The sequence below is a fragment of the Paralichthys olivaceus genome, chromosome 18, assembly GCF_024713975.1.
Source record: "Paralichthys olivaceus isolate ysfri-2021 chromosome 18, ASM2471397v2, whole genome shotgun sequence".
NCBI classification, from domain to species: domain Eukaryota; kingdom Metazoa; phylum Chordata; class Actinopteri; order Pleuronectiformes; family Paralichthyidae; genus Paralichthys; species Paralichthys olivaceus.
Window position 1 is genome coordinate 8,205,385 of NC_091110.1, and position 17,196 is coordinate 8,222,580.

Here is a 17,196-nt window from a genome sequence, read left to right on the forward strand (position 1 = left end):
CTTTCTGAGCCAAGCGAGCTATTTTCTGTGGACGAGAGTTACTCGTCCACAGAGTTAGCATTGAGGAGCATTGAGCACAAAATAAAATATATTTAAGATGTTTCCTGGTCAGAAAAAAAGAATAAACAAAGGTGTATAGAACAAGAATTAAGTCATAGTTTCCAAACAGCTACCACAGGTGTTCCTTGCGGTTAGTCTGTACAACACTGTTCCGTTCATTCGCTGTGCACTGATAAGGACTCAGAGATGTATCTGCTTTCTGATTGGTTTTCAGAATGATCCTTCGCAGGCTTCTTTTGGGTTTTTGGATCACAGCGAGTCCCACAGACCTCCATGCATGGTCAGCAGCTGCGGCAGAGAGCTCAGTACCACCACATCAGCCGGCTGGATCGAGGACCTGGGCTGAATCACATCACGGTGCGGTCGATGAGGTCAGACAGTGAGTGCTGCAGCTGGCTCTGAGATAAAAACCAAATCCCCAAATGTGTCTGACACCATCTCCTGACTATTTTTATTCAGCGATACTGATAGGACTGAATCTTGTGACTCTGATATTCTTCTCCTGAGTCTTCACATGGTTAGCTGGGAGCAGACACCAAAGATTAAAGCATTGCTGTTACCCCAACAACGACAAAATGTACTGCGTTACCGTGTTACACACAGCCGACATGACAATGTGGCTTGATGCTGCAAAAAACAACAGAAAGTTGGTGGAGGTCAGACAGTTAATGCTTTTTAAAACCTTTGTGCTGAAAATGAAAACAAGACATACTGAATGCATAATAGGGGTGCATAATAGGAAACATGTGGTGTATTAATAACAACACAAAGATTATTGTAATCCAAGAAAGAAAAAAGGAAAAACATGCAAGACCCACAAATAATTTATAAATGGTGCTTATTCTCATCAAATCCACCTACAGAGGAAATTCATTCTGTAATATGTTTGGCTTTTTTGTGAATCCACCTCCTTCAGCTAAACTCAACATTTGAAATTGATTAAAAACACATTGGTGGGTTATTATGAGATCATTTTATCATGGTCATTAGATTTATTGTCAGTGATGTGGTGTGTAGAAATGTTTTGATGTACAAATACATGTAATAGTGTGGAGCTTGCATGTTCTTCCAGTAAATGCTAGATGGTCTGTAGAGCCTTTCTAGTCTCCATGACCAATTACATGCACATTCATACGGTGCCTCTACGTGCAGCAGTTTCTCATGAATCGTCAGGAGCAATTGGGGGTTCTCGCCAAAGGTCCCTTTGGCATGCAGAATGGGGAGACTGGGATTGAACCAACAACCTTCTGCTTAGTGGATGACCCGCTCTACCTCCAGATCCAAAATTCCCAAAACATTCTGATTGGGGTTAGGTTAATTGGAAAATTGACAATAGGTGTGAATGTGAGTGAGAATGGTTGTTTGTTTCTGTATGTTGGTCCTCCAACACCTTGGTGACCCACCTCCTGTCCAATGTCAGCTGCGATTGGCTCCTCCCCTCAAAGCAATATAGACAATGGACGGCTGAATAATAGTGCTACTCAATAGTTGTGCCTTTTATTAATTATGTTATGTTAATCATGCTTATTTTATACCACTTTTGTCTCTTGTTACACAAATATTACATATTTGTCATCTACTTAATATTTAATAATATAATATTTTCTGGCATAATTGGAAAAATATATCCTGATGATGAATGTGTGGGGAAATGTTTTATGTCAAACAAACTGCAGCCTTTCCAAAGAAAATTATAGTTGAATTCACCACATAAGATTCTTCTTCTTTCATAAAACTACTTACATCAGTCGCATGATATTTGAGGAATGGACACAGACTTATAAAACCACAGCTGGAGGTGAGCATACGTCTCTTGCTCTCTGCCCCGAGTGCCTCATTACTCTGTTACAAGCTCTACGCCATCTTACCTGATGAAGTTACATAACTTCAGTTAGCCAGTCAGCAAGTCAGAGGGGTCTAATCCAACACCTCATGAAATCTGCAGCATCTATCAAAAACCTCGCCCCTGTCTGGCAGTGAGAAGTTCCTCCAAACCCAAAATTACACTATTAAATTGCCTGAATTTCTGGTATTAGACAGTCTGCATAACTTTGAACTCGAGGTAGGCGCTTAATAAATGGACCCACATCCTGTGGCATATTTAGACTGCAGACTCCCCTGCCAGATTGGAGTGTCATGGTGGATAAAGCTGTCGACTTTCCTGGAAATGACACAGCGTAGAAGGCATGAATACAAATCATACATTAAATGTTATAGATACAGAATAAATCTGAAAATTTGCTCTAGCTTATTGCAGAACATAATTTTTTATTTTTTTTTAGAAATGCAAATGTATTTAATTTGAGTTGAATGTGATTAGTCTGGGTTATGTATTTTTCTAATCCTTTGAAACCATTTGGGGAAAATTACAGGAAACATATTGCTATATTTTTCAGTTTAATTTACCTGACTGAATTACTCGCCTTCATATGTCTCTGTAAAATCACTCAGACCTGCCTAAGTTGTGGAAACAGTAACATAAACCTGAGCGCCCTTCTTGGAAAAACATTACCATTACACGAGTAGATTGATGAAAGATGAATAAAGGTATTCCCAGAATAGCTTCACTGCGATGGGACGTATCATTTCTAAAAACAACAAAGTGGTTGGAGTCTGACTAAATTTCACAGTAGTTTGCAAGTTATAAAGTTTACGTAATAAAGGCCACGTTAGAAGCCAGGCCTGATGGTTTTGTCATGTGTAAAGTGTGAGTTCACGGTCAGACCATTTGAATCTGTCCAGCTGTTCCTTGAGTCACTCACACCAGCTCGCTCTGTCCTAATGCATGTTTCACCAACACCTACACGCCTCATACTGATGACAGTAAACCATCACTTTAGCTGGAAATCACTCTCTCTGTTTTTCACACTAACACCCTCAATGCAACCTTTCCCATGAAATGACCTTTCTCTCTTTCCTCTTACTTTTTTTTTTTTTTGACAGCCTGGCTTTAGTTTCAGGCAACCACATTAGTCCAAAATGAAATATCTCAACAACTACGCAATGGACTGCCGTGAAGTTTATCTAGATACATGATCTGCAGAGGATGAACACAAATGGCTTTAGTTTGGTGTAGCCCTGAGTATTCCTTGAGCACCTCCATGAGGTTCATCTAAAGGTTATTTTCAACGAGTGGCTGGATTACTAGATTACTTTGACCTTTTAAATTTGTCAATGTCCCACCTGTTAACATGGAAGGGGAAGCATATATGACCAGCCACCAGGGAGATCAGTTATTTTGGATTCACCTATACGTGCAAAACTAACTACAGGTACTGATTAGCAAATGTTTGCCTGTTAAAATCCTAAACTGGCAAAATTTACCTGCTACATGCAACCATTACAGCCTTACAAAGCTCCTAGCATGTCTTTAGACACATAGCCCTGTTTTGTACGATGTTCCAACCACTGCGGAAACAAAATGTGCTCATAGTTGTTCCAAAGGACCACATTTAAAGTTGGAGTGAGAAGCTGGCTGACTCACTCACTGACGGAGGGAAGGCGGTTGATGATCGTTAAATGTTGGATAATGTCGCATATTTTTAGAAAATGTGTGAAGAGTGAATAAACACCGTTTGAGCTAGAAATTAAACCTCCGGCTCCTTTCTCACCTCTGTGCCGTGAACCAATCACAGCTTGAAGCTGGTGTGAAAAATTGTCGGAAAGTTACAGCACTTATTGGATGCAATCCACCCCTGAACTTCAGAAGGTGTGGAAGGAGGAGGTTTCTGACACTATTTGACATTCCTACAAGCTTTAGCTCTGTTTCTTCTGCTCAGCAGCTATTATGAAAACCTACTCCTCTAGATGTTGACACATATATCCCATTTCCTCATTTGTACAAGTTGTTCGAAAAATATTCTTTGTAGCAAAACATGAATCAGACAATCGCTTCAGGACATGTGGACATAACTCGCCTACACAATAGTGAGCAGTCTGTCAGGACGAACAGTGCTGCATTGTGCTCCATTGAGTCGTATTCCAGGTGCTCTCATTAATCCTTCATACTTCTGGCACTTTGAGACCGCGAGCACGTCTGGGCTGGAGAGGTCCGACGTATGCGGTGGGAAAAGGCACATGGAGTGTGAGAGCAAACTGGGTCATTTGTTCAGACAGTGCAATTTACATCCACGTCTGCGCTGCGCTCAGCCAGCATGACTGACTGCAGCGAGAGGAGTGTGCACAAGAGGAGGAGAGAGAGGACCGCACATGGAAACAATTAATGCCTCTTCCTGGTTCTGTAATGTGGCCCAGCAGATACAAGATGACATGCACGTGTTTGGGCTCATAACAAGAAAACAAAGACTCACCACTCTTGTACACACAGGAAGTAGTTTCTCTCCGTCTCACCTCGGCACCTTGTCAGATATGAGGCTCATTATCGAATTTGCCACTGTGCTCTCAAGAGTGACAGAGTATGAAAAATGTAAGAATCTGCCTGAGAGTGTTTCCGGCAGGCGTTTGTTGTGCACAGCATAAATGTGTCAAATCACATCAGAGGAGACACCGTGATCTCCCCCTGCAAACTGTATTTATTGAAGCAGATATCAATATTGACGATCAATCTTGTTACGATGCATACAGTTTTTCACTCATGCGGTTGTTTCTGCACTCAATTATGCAATTTATGTCATTCAAAGTGTCATTCCAAATTGTGAAATCATAGCCTACTGTAGTAATGATAGGTGGTTCATGCGGGGAAAGTGGGCCACATGTGGTAAAGTGAGGTTACTTGAGATGGAGGATCAAAGAAATGACCTTGTTTTTGAGTGTTACGCCACAGAAGGCATGCCAGGTTCACTGAATTCCTTTGTTACATTCAACCACTTTGAAACTGGACTCTATTTCCTGTCTCGCACTATAGGAGCAGGGAGATAATGCATTTCCCAGAGCGACAGATGTCCGATCTCTAAAGTGCAGTCCAGGAAATGAACAGATTTCTTCCACAGTCGGTCTTTGCCTTCAACTGTTACAAGGGACGAGGCATGAGGACTTTTTTTTTTTTTTATAACACCAAATGCCCAGACTCATGCTTATCACCCTGTTTCCACTCGTATCTGAAAGGTCAGTGGAAAATCACATGTGGCGTTTAAGACTGTAAGAGAGGATCTTCACACAGTCCTGCTATGAAGAATTCACTAAGGTTCACAGCAGCGGGAGACAAAACTCTGTGAGAGCGTGGTGATTTACAACAGCCTCTCCCACCTGTGACTGCCTGTTTGTCCAAAGCTGAGGGTAAATGGTTGGGAGGGGGGGTGTGAGGAGTGGGAGTCAAATTGGGGATAATCCACAGCCAAAATGCAATGTTTGTAGGATAATTCAAGTTAATGAACACTCATATTTTCTATTGATCGTGGTTAAATTGAACTCACTAGAGTTTTTGCTGAGATGTGGTTAAAATAATGATGTAACAACGTCATCCAACAAGGTGAGAAAAAATTTGGCAGGTTTTAATCTGTTGTTTTTCTCTTTCCAAGGACAAGCAGTGTTGGCTAATACAGCTATAGACAAAAAGTTATTGAAATAAAAGACGTAAGTTAATGAAGATGTCAAACAGCTAAATCCACTTTTGAGAGAAATTTTAGTTGGATGTTGACAATCAGGATGATATCACAGGATAGTGGTGAATGCAGGTTGTTGAATGAGACAGCATTTACACTTTCACTAATTTCCCTCTGTCATAAATCATAGTTTTTCTTTTCAAATTTTTCCTTACCTCTGCCAGGGAGTTTATTTTTTCACCCCTATCAGTTTGTTTATTGGTTTGTAAGCAAGATTACTTAAAAACTACTTGACATGTTACTACAAAACTTGGTGGAAGGATGCAGTAATAGTTGGTGAAGAACAGATTATATTTTGGTGCAGCTCAAGGTGTGGCGGCTGATCCAAGTATCTTTTTCCACTTTCTTTAACATTGCGAGATAGGGAGGGTTTTTGTTGATTTCAGTATAATGAGAATATAATATGTTGGAAGTCAACCATTTTACCGAGACTTAAACTGCAACGTTGCAAACTATAAATAGATTAACATCAGTCAAAGATGATGAGCGCATTTCCTAATCACGTGAAATCATTTCTAAATTACATCTTCTGAAAGACTGTTGCCAAAACGTGTACAAGCCATATGGTTGCATGCATGTGAATGTGTTACATGTGGTCGTCTGTGAATGGAAACCAGGTGGTTTTGAGCTGTGCCAAAGCCGCCTTGTTGTTGCATCGTCAGCCGGTGTTGTCTAGAAGTAGCTTAACAAGCTCAGCAGGACCCCTCACATCAAACACCCCGCTAATGGCTGATAAACTCATTGGGCTCGACCAGGCCGGACACCAAATGGGACGCGTTTACATCCGAAGCAGCACAGCAAAAAAACCTCAGCGTGCTTCTCAGACCCGCCGCTCCAAATGCAGGCCAGCTATTTTCATGAGATGCTAAGAGGAAACGGGTTTTCTGGTTTATGGGAAAGCCATAAAATGTCAAAATCCTTGAGTGGTCAAAGCAGCAGCTAGTTTAAAAAAAAGAGAAAAGGAAGACTTGTGTGAGGTGAGGAACGACAAAGACAGATGGAAAGAGACAGGCTGCTGTGATGTCATTTCTGCAAGACCTCAGTTAGACAAGAGGACGAGTCGTCACTGGTGGAGATAAAAAACACACCCTGGAAAGACCTTATCAGGGGAATCGACAGTGTGATTTGCGGTTATTTACTTCATCTGGCAAATGGGATTCATTCTTAACAGATGCTGTGGTTCATGTGTATGTTGTTAACAACACATTAGGTAGTAAAAATATTTCCTTTTTGTTTTCTATGACTACCTACAAACAAACCCCAGACAACGAGAGCCTGAAAGCAAAAAATATACAGTCCACATACAGTATGAATTACTGGGTCGAGCTTACTTCAGCAAATCTTTGTGCTTCGCTGGCTGAAAATGCTTCACTTTCCCCGCATTTATCAAACGAGATGAACATGTGTGTGACAAACATCGCCAGGATGAGAGCAGAGGGGAGAGAATAAAAGATCCCGAGAGGCACAATAAGGTTTCGAGGAGTGAAGTTTAATGGGATCATGATTGTCTTTGTCTGAGGTCAAATATTTAATTGGTTTATGGGACAGAAAGCACAACCAGAGCCACTCCTACTGTACATTCTCTCGGCCAACTAAAACTCTCTACTAGATAAACCATTGTGGCATAGAACCACTCTCAGCGGCTCAGTCTCACAGAGGGTCATTACTTTTGACAAATTACAGACATTTTGCTCTTTCAAAGGTTGAGAGAAAAGGCTACCACATATTATCTTTCTCATTCTGTCGGCACACATTGCACACTGTTCCCATCTAACTGTTTTCATCTCCACCTATCAAAGGGATTTATTGATCTAGCCGTGTGAAACTCTCCTTCTCTTCTCTTGTGTCGGAGCAATCTCTTCTCTCTGATGACACTTCAGCTAGCTGAGATCAGCGTTACTCTTTGGGAGAGTAAAAGTGACCTCAGACTGACACTTTGGTTGACATCCATCCGCTCCTCAGGCCCTAGGACATGCACAGACTGACAGAACGACAGACTGGCGGAGTGCTGCTGGGAAGACACGTATTTGAACAGAGACAGAGGTACAGACAGACAGGGTCCTATGGTTGCCCCTTAACGAAGACGGTAGGAGGCAAATTAGTGTGGTAGAGAGGGCGGACTGTGACCTTATTGGGTAGACTTTTGGCCTACAGGTGACGTCACAGCGTGCTAGTTGTGGAAGCGGCCAGTCGCTTTCCTATGTAGATCCTAAAAATGGAAAAGAAAAAGCTGTCATTATATAATGACTTTTCCCTAAACATCTCCTAAAAACTACAATTGTACAATAGGCACCGTGCACGTGTAACTACCTAGAAACACGTGGATGTTTTAAAGGGCTGGACAAAGCGCTGCCTCTCAGCCTTGCTAGTTAAGTCTCCCAGTGGCCACTGATGGTATTGCAACAAAAGAAATCCTTTGTGGCTCTAAAATAATTTCCACAGTAGACTAGCATTATGTGACAGACGTCCATAAAACAGCTAACAAGACGAAATTATTCTTTTTATTATACATTTTCAATCCAATGAGGTTTATATCTGTTGATTGACAGCTGAGACTGACTTGTGATTGGAGAGCTTGTGTACAGACAGGACCTTGCTACTGTGGCTCCACTCCTAAGCACTACTGTTCAGACTCTGTTTCCAAATGATGTCATCGGTGCAAGATGGCAATGTTCCTACCCTGGATAACTTGGCTTAATTTCTGGATAGCGTAAGTGAAGACATTTAATCAACCTTAATATATACAGGATATGATGTAAACCCTATAGGCTGAGCAGAAACATGCAAGCGGGCATGTTGGGGGCAGCACTAATGTGCATGTGAGGTGGGACTCCCAATGCAGAAGAACACCTTGAAGCTACAAATATCTTTGAATTACATGCCAGGTGAGTAATTTTCAGTCAAATGACTCCATCGTTGAGTCCATTATCCCCTTCCTGTGATACATCCATGGTAACAGAGAAGTAGTTAAGAGGTCATTAACTAACTTCATTATATATGTTCTGTTTATGAATAATACATCCAGTGGTTCTCAGTGTGTGGGAGACGGTCAGGGACGCAATTACAGCTTAAACTAATTTTAACATCATTGTAGTTTACCCTCCAGCAAAGCCAGCAATTACATTAGCCAAGATTGTGTTACGCCAAAACAAAACAAACGTGTAGTTAAGCAGACTATTTTCATTATAGGACCACCTAGCTCTACTGTATACTGCAATACAAGAACATCTGTTCAGCTCTACATCTGACAATAAACTGGTGATGTCGCCTGGTTGTTTTGAACTTTTTCCTGTAAAATGTAGCTTTAGTGTCAATTCCATTCAGGTTAGATACTTGCTTCTCTCTCCGAGGTTTCTACGTTTGTTTTCCCCTGTTAAAAGTTTGTTTTTGTAGTTTTCCTTACTCTAGTTGAGGGTAAAGGGCAGAGGATGTTACACCTTGATAAGCCCCATGAGGCAAATTGTGAGTTGTGAATATGAGCTAATATAAAAATAAAATTTGATTGATTACTTGACAAACATTGAAAGTCATTCAACTAACTTATGAAGCAAACACTACCAAGATGCAGCCGATAGAATCTGCACTTGTGAAGCTGCTATTTCTGTTTTAAAAGTTAATAAGAATTTGATGTATTTGCTTCCATTTTTACTGCAAACTGCTTATGTGGCATGTGCCTACAACAAGTTTAAAACTCAGAGAACAGCAGCACTGCTGTAATGAACTTGCTTTGGATAATGTATTAATTAACGCAACACAAGTCTATCTTTGTGTGTGGATGTCTCACCCGACGCCGAGTGTGAGCAGGTGTGAAGCCAGCAGGGAAGGAACGAGGATGAGGAGAACATCGGAGGAGAAGAGTCCTCTCTTCATCACCTCTGTCTTCCTAACGCTGAGGGAGCTCGGCTGCTTCGGGTGTTGAAACACAAACTCTCTGAAGAGAGAGAGCAAGAGAAAGGAGAGAGAGGACGACAAGGAGCCACAGATAAGAGGTGCAGGGAGAGGGAAGATAGAAAGAGGAGAAAAAAATAAACAGAGATAATGAGAACACAAGAGAGAAGAGTGGGAATGTAGGAGAGGGAGCAGAGTTCTCGGAGCTGGGGATCATTAAGAAGCACTACCTGTCAAACAGATTAAAAGATCTAGTGTGGCAGAGTAAATAAAAAGGAGGATGATTCATGTGTTTCTCAAAACTCAAAGGTAAAATCCACAAGCCAGAAACAACATTGGAATGTGCTGTCAAACTGATCAATGAATTCACAGTTTTTTATGTTTTGCAAATAAAACAGACCTGAGTTTTCAAATAACTTTTTAACAAATGATGCATACTATCACAACATGTTCATTTGTGAGATCCAGAGGTGCTATGTGGATTTTGAATCCTGGACAGAGCCATGCTAAACCCCTTCCCTCTTCTTTTCAAAATGTTCATTTTAAACCATTACACATCTTTGCAATCACTCTTACAACTTATGGAACATCATAAAATACAAAATAAAATGCAACTATTGACTTTGACGGAGCTGGTCTTACTTTGGTGGCATATTTTCAGGTCTACTGGACCAATCCCACACCCAGTCTGTGTCCACTCGCCGCTCACCATCCTCCTGCAACACACGTTGTAGCAGAAAGGAAAAAAATAAACAGACAGAATGGCCCTTTACACTTCAACAGGAAAAGATGAGATGATAAGTTGAACACACCTGTGAGCCACAAGGGATGGAACATTTCAACAAAAGCCATTAAGTCATTACAAGAATATCCATTTGCAGTAAATATTCAATGTACAGAATGCACAATATTGAATATATTTCATATTTCATTTTTAATCTTATATGCTGTATTTCTACCTTTTACTTGGAGCAAATGTAACAAACACAATTTCCCCCTGGAATCAATAAAGTATTTCTGATTTTTGATTTCTGATGGAAGAGAACATGTGAAGTGAGAATAACTGAAGGAAGGAGATCACTAAAAGATAAAATAGTTTATCGTCCTGGACCAAGAGGCAGAGGAGCTGATCCCTGGAGCCTGATGAAAGGATTTGAAAAGCTGTCTAACATGCTTGGATTGGGCTGTGATCCCCTCTGTCCTGGTTGAACCATAAAAGCTAAGTCTCTACGTACTGAAACTCTCGGGGCTTCCCCGATTCCCTTTGACTCTGGTAAATTCACCCCTCCTCTTCACCCTCCCTGGATATTAAAGGACCCTTCACTCATTTTCCACTTTCATTGGCCCTGAACTCCCCTCTCCAACAACAACATGACAGCTCTCAAAGGTGAAGCCAAATCATCTTGATCTTGATAGTATAGGTCATAAACCCTGTCTCCTTCATGTTAATGGATGGGACATGTACCATTTACTAAAAAGCCAAAGTACATTTCTGAAATGTTTGTCTCAAAGGTGGTTTTTAGTTAGTTCTTATCACACTGACTTATCACATTTTTCTGGGAGTACCTGAGTGAATATGGAATGCTGATGCTGACATTAGCTTATCTCTTGAGTTTGAACATATGTCTCATAAACCTTCAGGGAAAAATGTCTAAATGAGCTTTGTATTTTCTGCTGAATAAATATGTTACTTCATGAATTCAAATAAATGTTCCATTAAATAAATTATAGATTTCCAGCAGGCCTCATGTCTTTGCAAGTGGATTTTGAACTGTGCTGAGATAAATGGTAAGAGGTGGTAGGGTATGAAGCAGGAAAACTGAGTAATAATTTGTAGATTACAAAAAAGATGGTGGTGTTTGGATGAAGTGTGAGAAAAAGAATACCTGTATGGTGACACAGTCACTGTCCTGATCACTGTTGGGTCTCGGGGAACCAGTAGACCGTGGAGTCACCACCTGCGGAGGACTGTGGAACAAACTGAATGAGTCTATATTACTATTCCAACAAACAAAAACAGGGGAAATAAACTAAGCATCCACACCGACCTGTCTTTACTCCTCTCACACTCCAGCTGCGCCTCCAGAAGGATCCTCTCCAGCTCTCCATGCAGGGCGGAGGAGATGCTGTCCTGCGGCCCTGCAGGACTCTCCCTGCGGCTCACGGCTGCGATCAGCTCCTCCAGCTCGACCCAGGAGCCTGATGAGTAAACGACACGAGCAGCAGAGTTTGTGATGACGCTCAGGCAACAAGCAGGGAAGGCAAGAACCAGCAGGACTTCATACGCATATATTCAACTGTAATGAGCCAGAGACGAGCTGTGATTGTGTGAGGGAAGTAAACAAATCTATACATTTTAAACAAGTGTATTTACATTTTGATTGAGCGTGCAATGTTGTTTTGTTCTAATCACAGTACACACTGCTGAGAGTAGATCTGTCACAGCAAACAAATTATGACAAAATGTAAAAAGAAATGAAATCTGCTGAAGAAATACAACTGTCAATATTGACTCAAGTGTGATGAATGCAGCATAGGTTCTATATGAAAAATGCTCTTATTGATGAAATCGACCTGCGTTAAACTGTCTCTAAATTATTGTTGTGTTCTGTAATTTTAGTTCATATATATTTTTTTTCTAAATTGCAGTTTCCATTGCCATATTTAGAAATGAGGCCTTCTTGTAAAATGCTCTGTCTTGGATGTGGAGTAGACAGGTTTGTGTTGTGTGCTGACATATGGTGAGTCATAGGTCAAGCAGCACCACCAGGGATGTCCTGACATGACATCAGACCGGGGACATGTTGAATTCCTGGATGGAAATGCAGCTGGACAGTGAAAATCACACACACACACACACACACACACACACACACACACACACACACACACACACACACACACACACACACACACACACACACACACACACACACATATAAAAAGACACATGCATGTAACATAAAGAGAAGAGACAGAGACCAAGTGTCTGTTTCTCTCTTATCAATGACTTCTGAAAACACACACAGCAAATGAATGAATGGACACATGAATGGAGGGTCATTGGGTGCATGGGCAGGAAGAGATTTACACATGCACACACATGCATGCTGGTGTGTATGGCATGCCCACACTCAGCAGCCAAACAGTGGAGCAGGGCTAACTCAGGCTGACAGCATGCCTGCTTATGTAAGATGTTATTTCTGTTAAGAGATTAGCCATTCACCCTCTGCTTTCCTCCCCTTGTTTCTCCCTCATCATGTCTGTATCCCTATCTGACACATTTACAAAACATCAACACCTCATCTGTATATCCTTCCCCTCTTGTCTGATCTCTCTAATCTTCAAGTCATAACTGGGTTTAGGACACGGTGCAAATGATACTGACAGCTTGAGAGGTGGAAACAGTGGGCATGGGGATGGAGAGAAGAGGGGATGAAGGATGAGGAGAGGAGGTTGGGTGAGGCTGATTTGGGGGGGACTGTGCCATTGCCCTAGTTGTGTTCCCACAGAGGGAAGGTATGACATAACAACTGCCTCTCTGCCTGACTTATCTATCTGGCAACGCTCTGCGGTGCTAAATCAGTTTCTGTGCGGTGCAATCCCCGGTACGCACATTCATCTGTGCCACACTGCCAAATCAGCTTTATATAATGTGGACAAGAGCTGGATGTTAAAAGACTCAATGAGCTGCGGCGCTACAGATTAATGTTTGTCATGAATGCCAGTTCCCAGTTTAGAGACTGCACACAAGTGATCAGGGTGTGTGTGTGTGTGTGTGTGTGTGTGTGTGTGTATGGGGGGGGGGGGGGGGGGGGGGGGGTAAAATACATGCTCATCACAAACCAACATGTTCTGCTGTTTGAAGCGAAAATATGTTGTTAATCTTTTATGCCCTTTTTCATTTTCCACTTTTAAAAACCTGAGGCGGAAAAGATGTTGGTTGGACAAAAATAAAATGTGATTCAGTAAAAGAGAAACAAACTTGACAAATGATTTCTATTTTCTTTTCCAGGAATTTAATTTAAATTTGCCAACTTTGCTTGCGATGTGCAGTTTGGGTTCTGAAAAATGATGGTTCCATTAATATATTAAACCTGAAACTGGGGTTAGGTCATTATAGGGAAGGGTGTTCAAAAAGCTGTATTGGCCTCAAAACTCCAGGATTGGTTGAGCTGTCTAACCCCCACCTCAGCAACTTTCACACAGTCCATTAGTGTCCTGCTCCCCCACCACATTGCTCCACATGTGGGGCCCAGCATCTTCTGTGCACACATGCACGGTGAAGCTATAAGCTGCAGGAAATCTCCACAGCTTAATTGGTTTACAGAGATACAAACAGGTGAGTCAGGGAATCCGTTTACACAATGACGGTGTCAGTGGCAACAACAATGACGAATATAAAACTGCCTCTTCTTCTTCTTCCTCATCTTCTCTCTGTAACATCCTGTCAAACTTTCCTCTCAGTCTCTCACTGTGAGAACCATGTGTGCAGCTGTAGGTGAACGTCTGCACATGACACCTGGAAACTCACTGATCCAGGGTCATAGCTGCCGTTGTTTGTCCAGACTGTTGACATTTGCACTCTGAAATTAGACTGTGAATCTGTGTGTGCGCACACAGCAGGCAGCTTTAATCACCCTGCTTGATACATGTGAGGTCACCCTGCGTCCTAAAGCAACTAAATACATGAATAAATAAGCAGGAAAAGAGAGAGCCGGTCCGTGTAGCCCCATCACTCACCGTAGAGTCCGTCCTCTGGTGTCTGTGAGCCGGACAGAGACATGTTGGATGGCCGGGGGCTGTGCAGGGCTGGAGGCAGAGCGCGCAGAGATGCTGACACTGACCGAGGAGGACGAGCAGGTGCTGGACGAGGTTTCTCTCAATCACTCACTGTTTGTTGTGGAGTCTAAAACTGGACACGACGCTGCGTTAATCCACCTCCCCTCCCCTCCCCTCCCTCCCTCCATCCATCCATTCATCCTCACCCCCCGCCCCTCTCCCGCGTGTCAGCAGCAGGGAGGAGGTAAACAACACGAGCTCAGCAGGTGAGAGGACCAAGACAAACTCGTTTCAGATCGTCCCCCCAGAATTCTGAAATATTGATTTGAATTGGCTATAGAAGTTATTTGGATTCAAACAATTTACAACATCTACAATTTTTTAAATTGAAAAATAAATAATTTACAATATAGTAATTCACAATTTTGTACAATGATGAAATGTACAATGTTGTACAATATTGCATTTTACAATATCTACATATTATTGAATATTTTGCACTGTTTTGTGACTGTAAAAATATTTTACTTTACAATATTTACACTATTTACATCATGCAATGAACATGTTTGCACAGTATTGTAATTTATTCACAATATGTATAATAGTATTATTAGTTTCTGACATTAGCTTTTACAAATAACTTTTAGCCAATGAGAAGTGTTTAATTACAATTTGTCACACAGTCTTTTAATATGCATTTTACAAGAAGCTACACAAACACCACAGAACATAAGACAAAATGTTCTCACCTCACTGTTGTTTTTACATTATCTATTTGAGAGTTGAAGTAGGCTAGTTAGATACAAACAACATGCCATTAAGCACACAACAGACCAACACCTATAAGGGACAGTACACATCATTAGACAATAAGAACAGCAACAGTAAAAATGAAGGGCATGACATTAACATGAAACACTGACTGACAGTTAGAGAGCTGGATTAGCAGCAGCATGTCTTATTTAGTGCTGCTTTGGCTGCAGGTGCCAGGCTATTTCTGATGCGGGCAGCTGTTGCACCTTATTGACCTGTATCAGTGTCCTGATGGCATTATTTTTAAGTGGCAGATGAGTGAGTGAGGGAGGCCATGTGCCATTTGAGGTTCTAATGCGGGTAATGGCCTTTGAATTGAGGTCATAGAGGTTGGATGGGGAAAGACTTATTATCTTGGCATCAGTGTGGGTTATGCATGTTTGCTTTGTCCAGTTTGTTAGAGCATGTTAAGAAACAAGCAGAGCAGTAAAGCAGGATGGGTGATAACGCTGTACAATAGATCTGTTATGTTTGTAGATGACAGTCAGAGATAGTGGCTCGTTTTTATGATCGTGTGGTCGACAGAAACACCACTTAGAAACCATTTGCATCTGATCCCTCAAAAACATCCCTTTCCTTATTTGCAACACTGCCCTGAACATATCCCACTGTTGAAATGTTATACTAGATATTAGTTCAATATCACATATTCAAATATTGACTCCTTTTGGAACGGGATACTTTTATCATATGTTCTGATTAACATTACATATCACATTATATTGTCTCTAAAAAAAAAAAAGTGACTTAATTGTATGTTTGTGATGAGAAAAGTCCACATGTGTGTAGCACAGAATAACCAATTGTATACAAGAAAGTTTTTTGAATTTCATCCCATAACTGTCAAACATATTATTTTTTATCTTTAAATTATTATTATTATTAATAAATGAATCATATTTATCTTTAATGAGAGATTCAGTTAAAACATTTGGTAAATGACCTGAAATACTATGAGTTAAGTCTAAAACCCTGACAGCCTCCAAATTAGCTTCAGTTTTAATAACAGCTGTTAGATGAAACCAATTATATTTCATCTCCTCTCATCCTACACACAGTGTGCTAATTCAATTTCATCACAACCTGCCAGTTAGATTAGATTTTTCTTCTGTAAAATTCTGAACAGCTGAACTAAAGAAATAGTTGGATTAATGGCTTTGCTATGTTCCTATAACCACAGCTAATTTCACAGGAGACCGTTTATCTTTTAACTTGAAGAATCATGTCTCAAATTAATGATCAAGGGTAATATTGACCTGATAGTGTTATACCAGGAGAGGGCAAGTGTCAAAAACACCCCCACAAAATATTAGATTCATCCAGATAATAAATGACCACATAAAAATTACCATATTACAAACTGCTGAACCCAAAGACCAGCAGCCAAACAATATCACCATCCTGAGGCCCAAACAACACTGGGTATCTTCTGTTGTCTGCAGCAGCAGCACAGCAACACTGTGATGTTACAGGTGAACGTGCCATGTCAACGATAGAACGACAGAAAGGTTAAATGATATGTAGTTACACATGTACACGTATTTTATGATATGTATTTATCAGGTTGAATAGTAACCTATAATGATGTGGTTAGTAGCGTCAGCCCCAAAAGGAAAATTGTATTGCTTGGTTGAACCAGAGCAGTGACAGCTTTCTTGGCTCTGGGAACAAGTACGACAAATACCATAGTGCAGTATACTCAGTGCACACGTTTTTTAGAATCAGATTGATGGATGGATTATGAGACAATGGCACAAATCATTTAAAGACCACTACTTTTATCCCACACAGTGTGTGCAGCTGTTCTATGTCATTTTCAGCAACTTCGTGCAGAATAAGTGCAGTGCTGCCGTCGGAGGAAAAGTACACTTGAATTTCAACGGTTACAGTGATGATGATAAGAGGCAGACGGTCCTGCCATTGCAAATTCACACTGTCTCGTTTCCACAAAAAAAGGAAATACATGTTTTTTACTTTTGACGATGCTTTTTGACTTTCCAATGACTGATGTTCTTAATAACAATTACACAAAGATTCTGAAAACTCATTATTCCTATTTATCCTCTATATTTTGTTTAACGTGAATATG

General features: G+C 41.0%; 1 protein-coding gene across 1 annotated transcript; it reads right to left on the reverse strand.

Moving 5' to 3' along the window:
• Positions 1–7,089: 7,089 nt before the first annotated feature.
• On the reverse strand, positions 7,090–14,441 carry LOC109626224 (BCL2/adenovirus E1B 19 kDa protein-interacting protein 3). Its single transcript, XM_020081949.2, has 6 exons — positions 14,253–14,441; positions 11,558–11,708; positions 11,396–11,477; positions 10,152–10,225; positions 9,406–9,552; positions 7,090–7,830 (listed from the first exon to the last, which is right to left on the reverse strand). The coding sequence occupies exons 1-6, from the start codon at positions 14,293–14,295 to the stop codon at positions 7,782–7,784; spliced, it is 546 nt and encodes a 181-aa protein (XP_019937508.1). The 5' UTR covers positions 14,296–14,441; the 3' UTR covers positions 7,090–7,781.
• Positions 14,442–17,196: the final 2,755 nt, after the last annotated feature.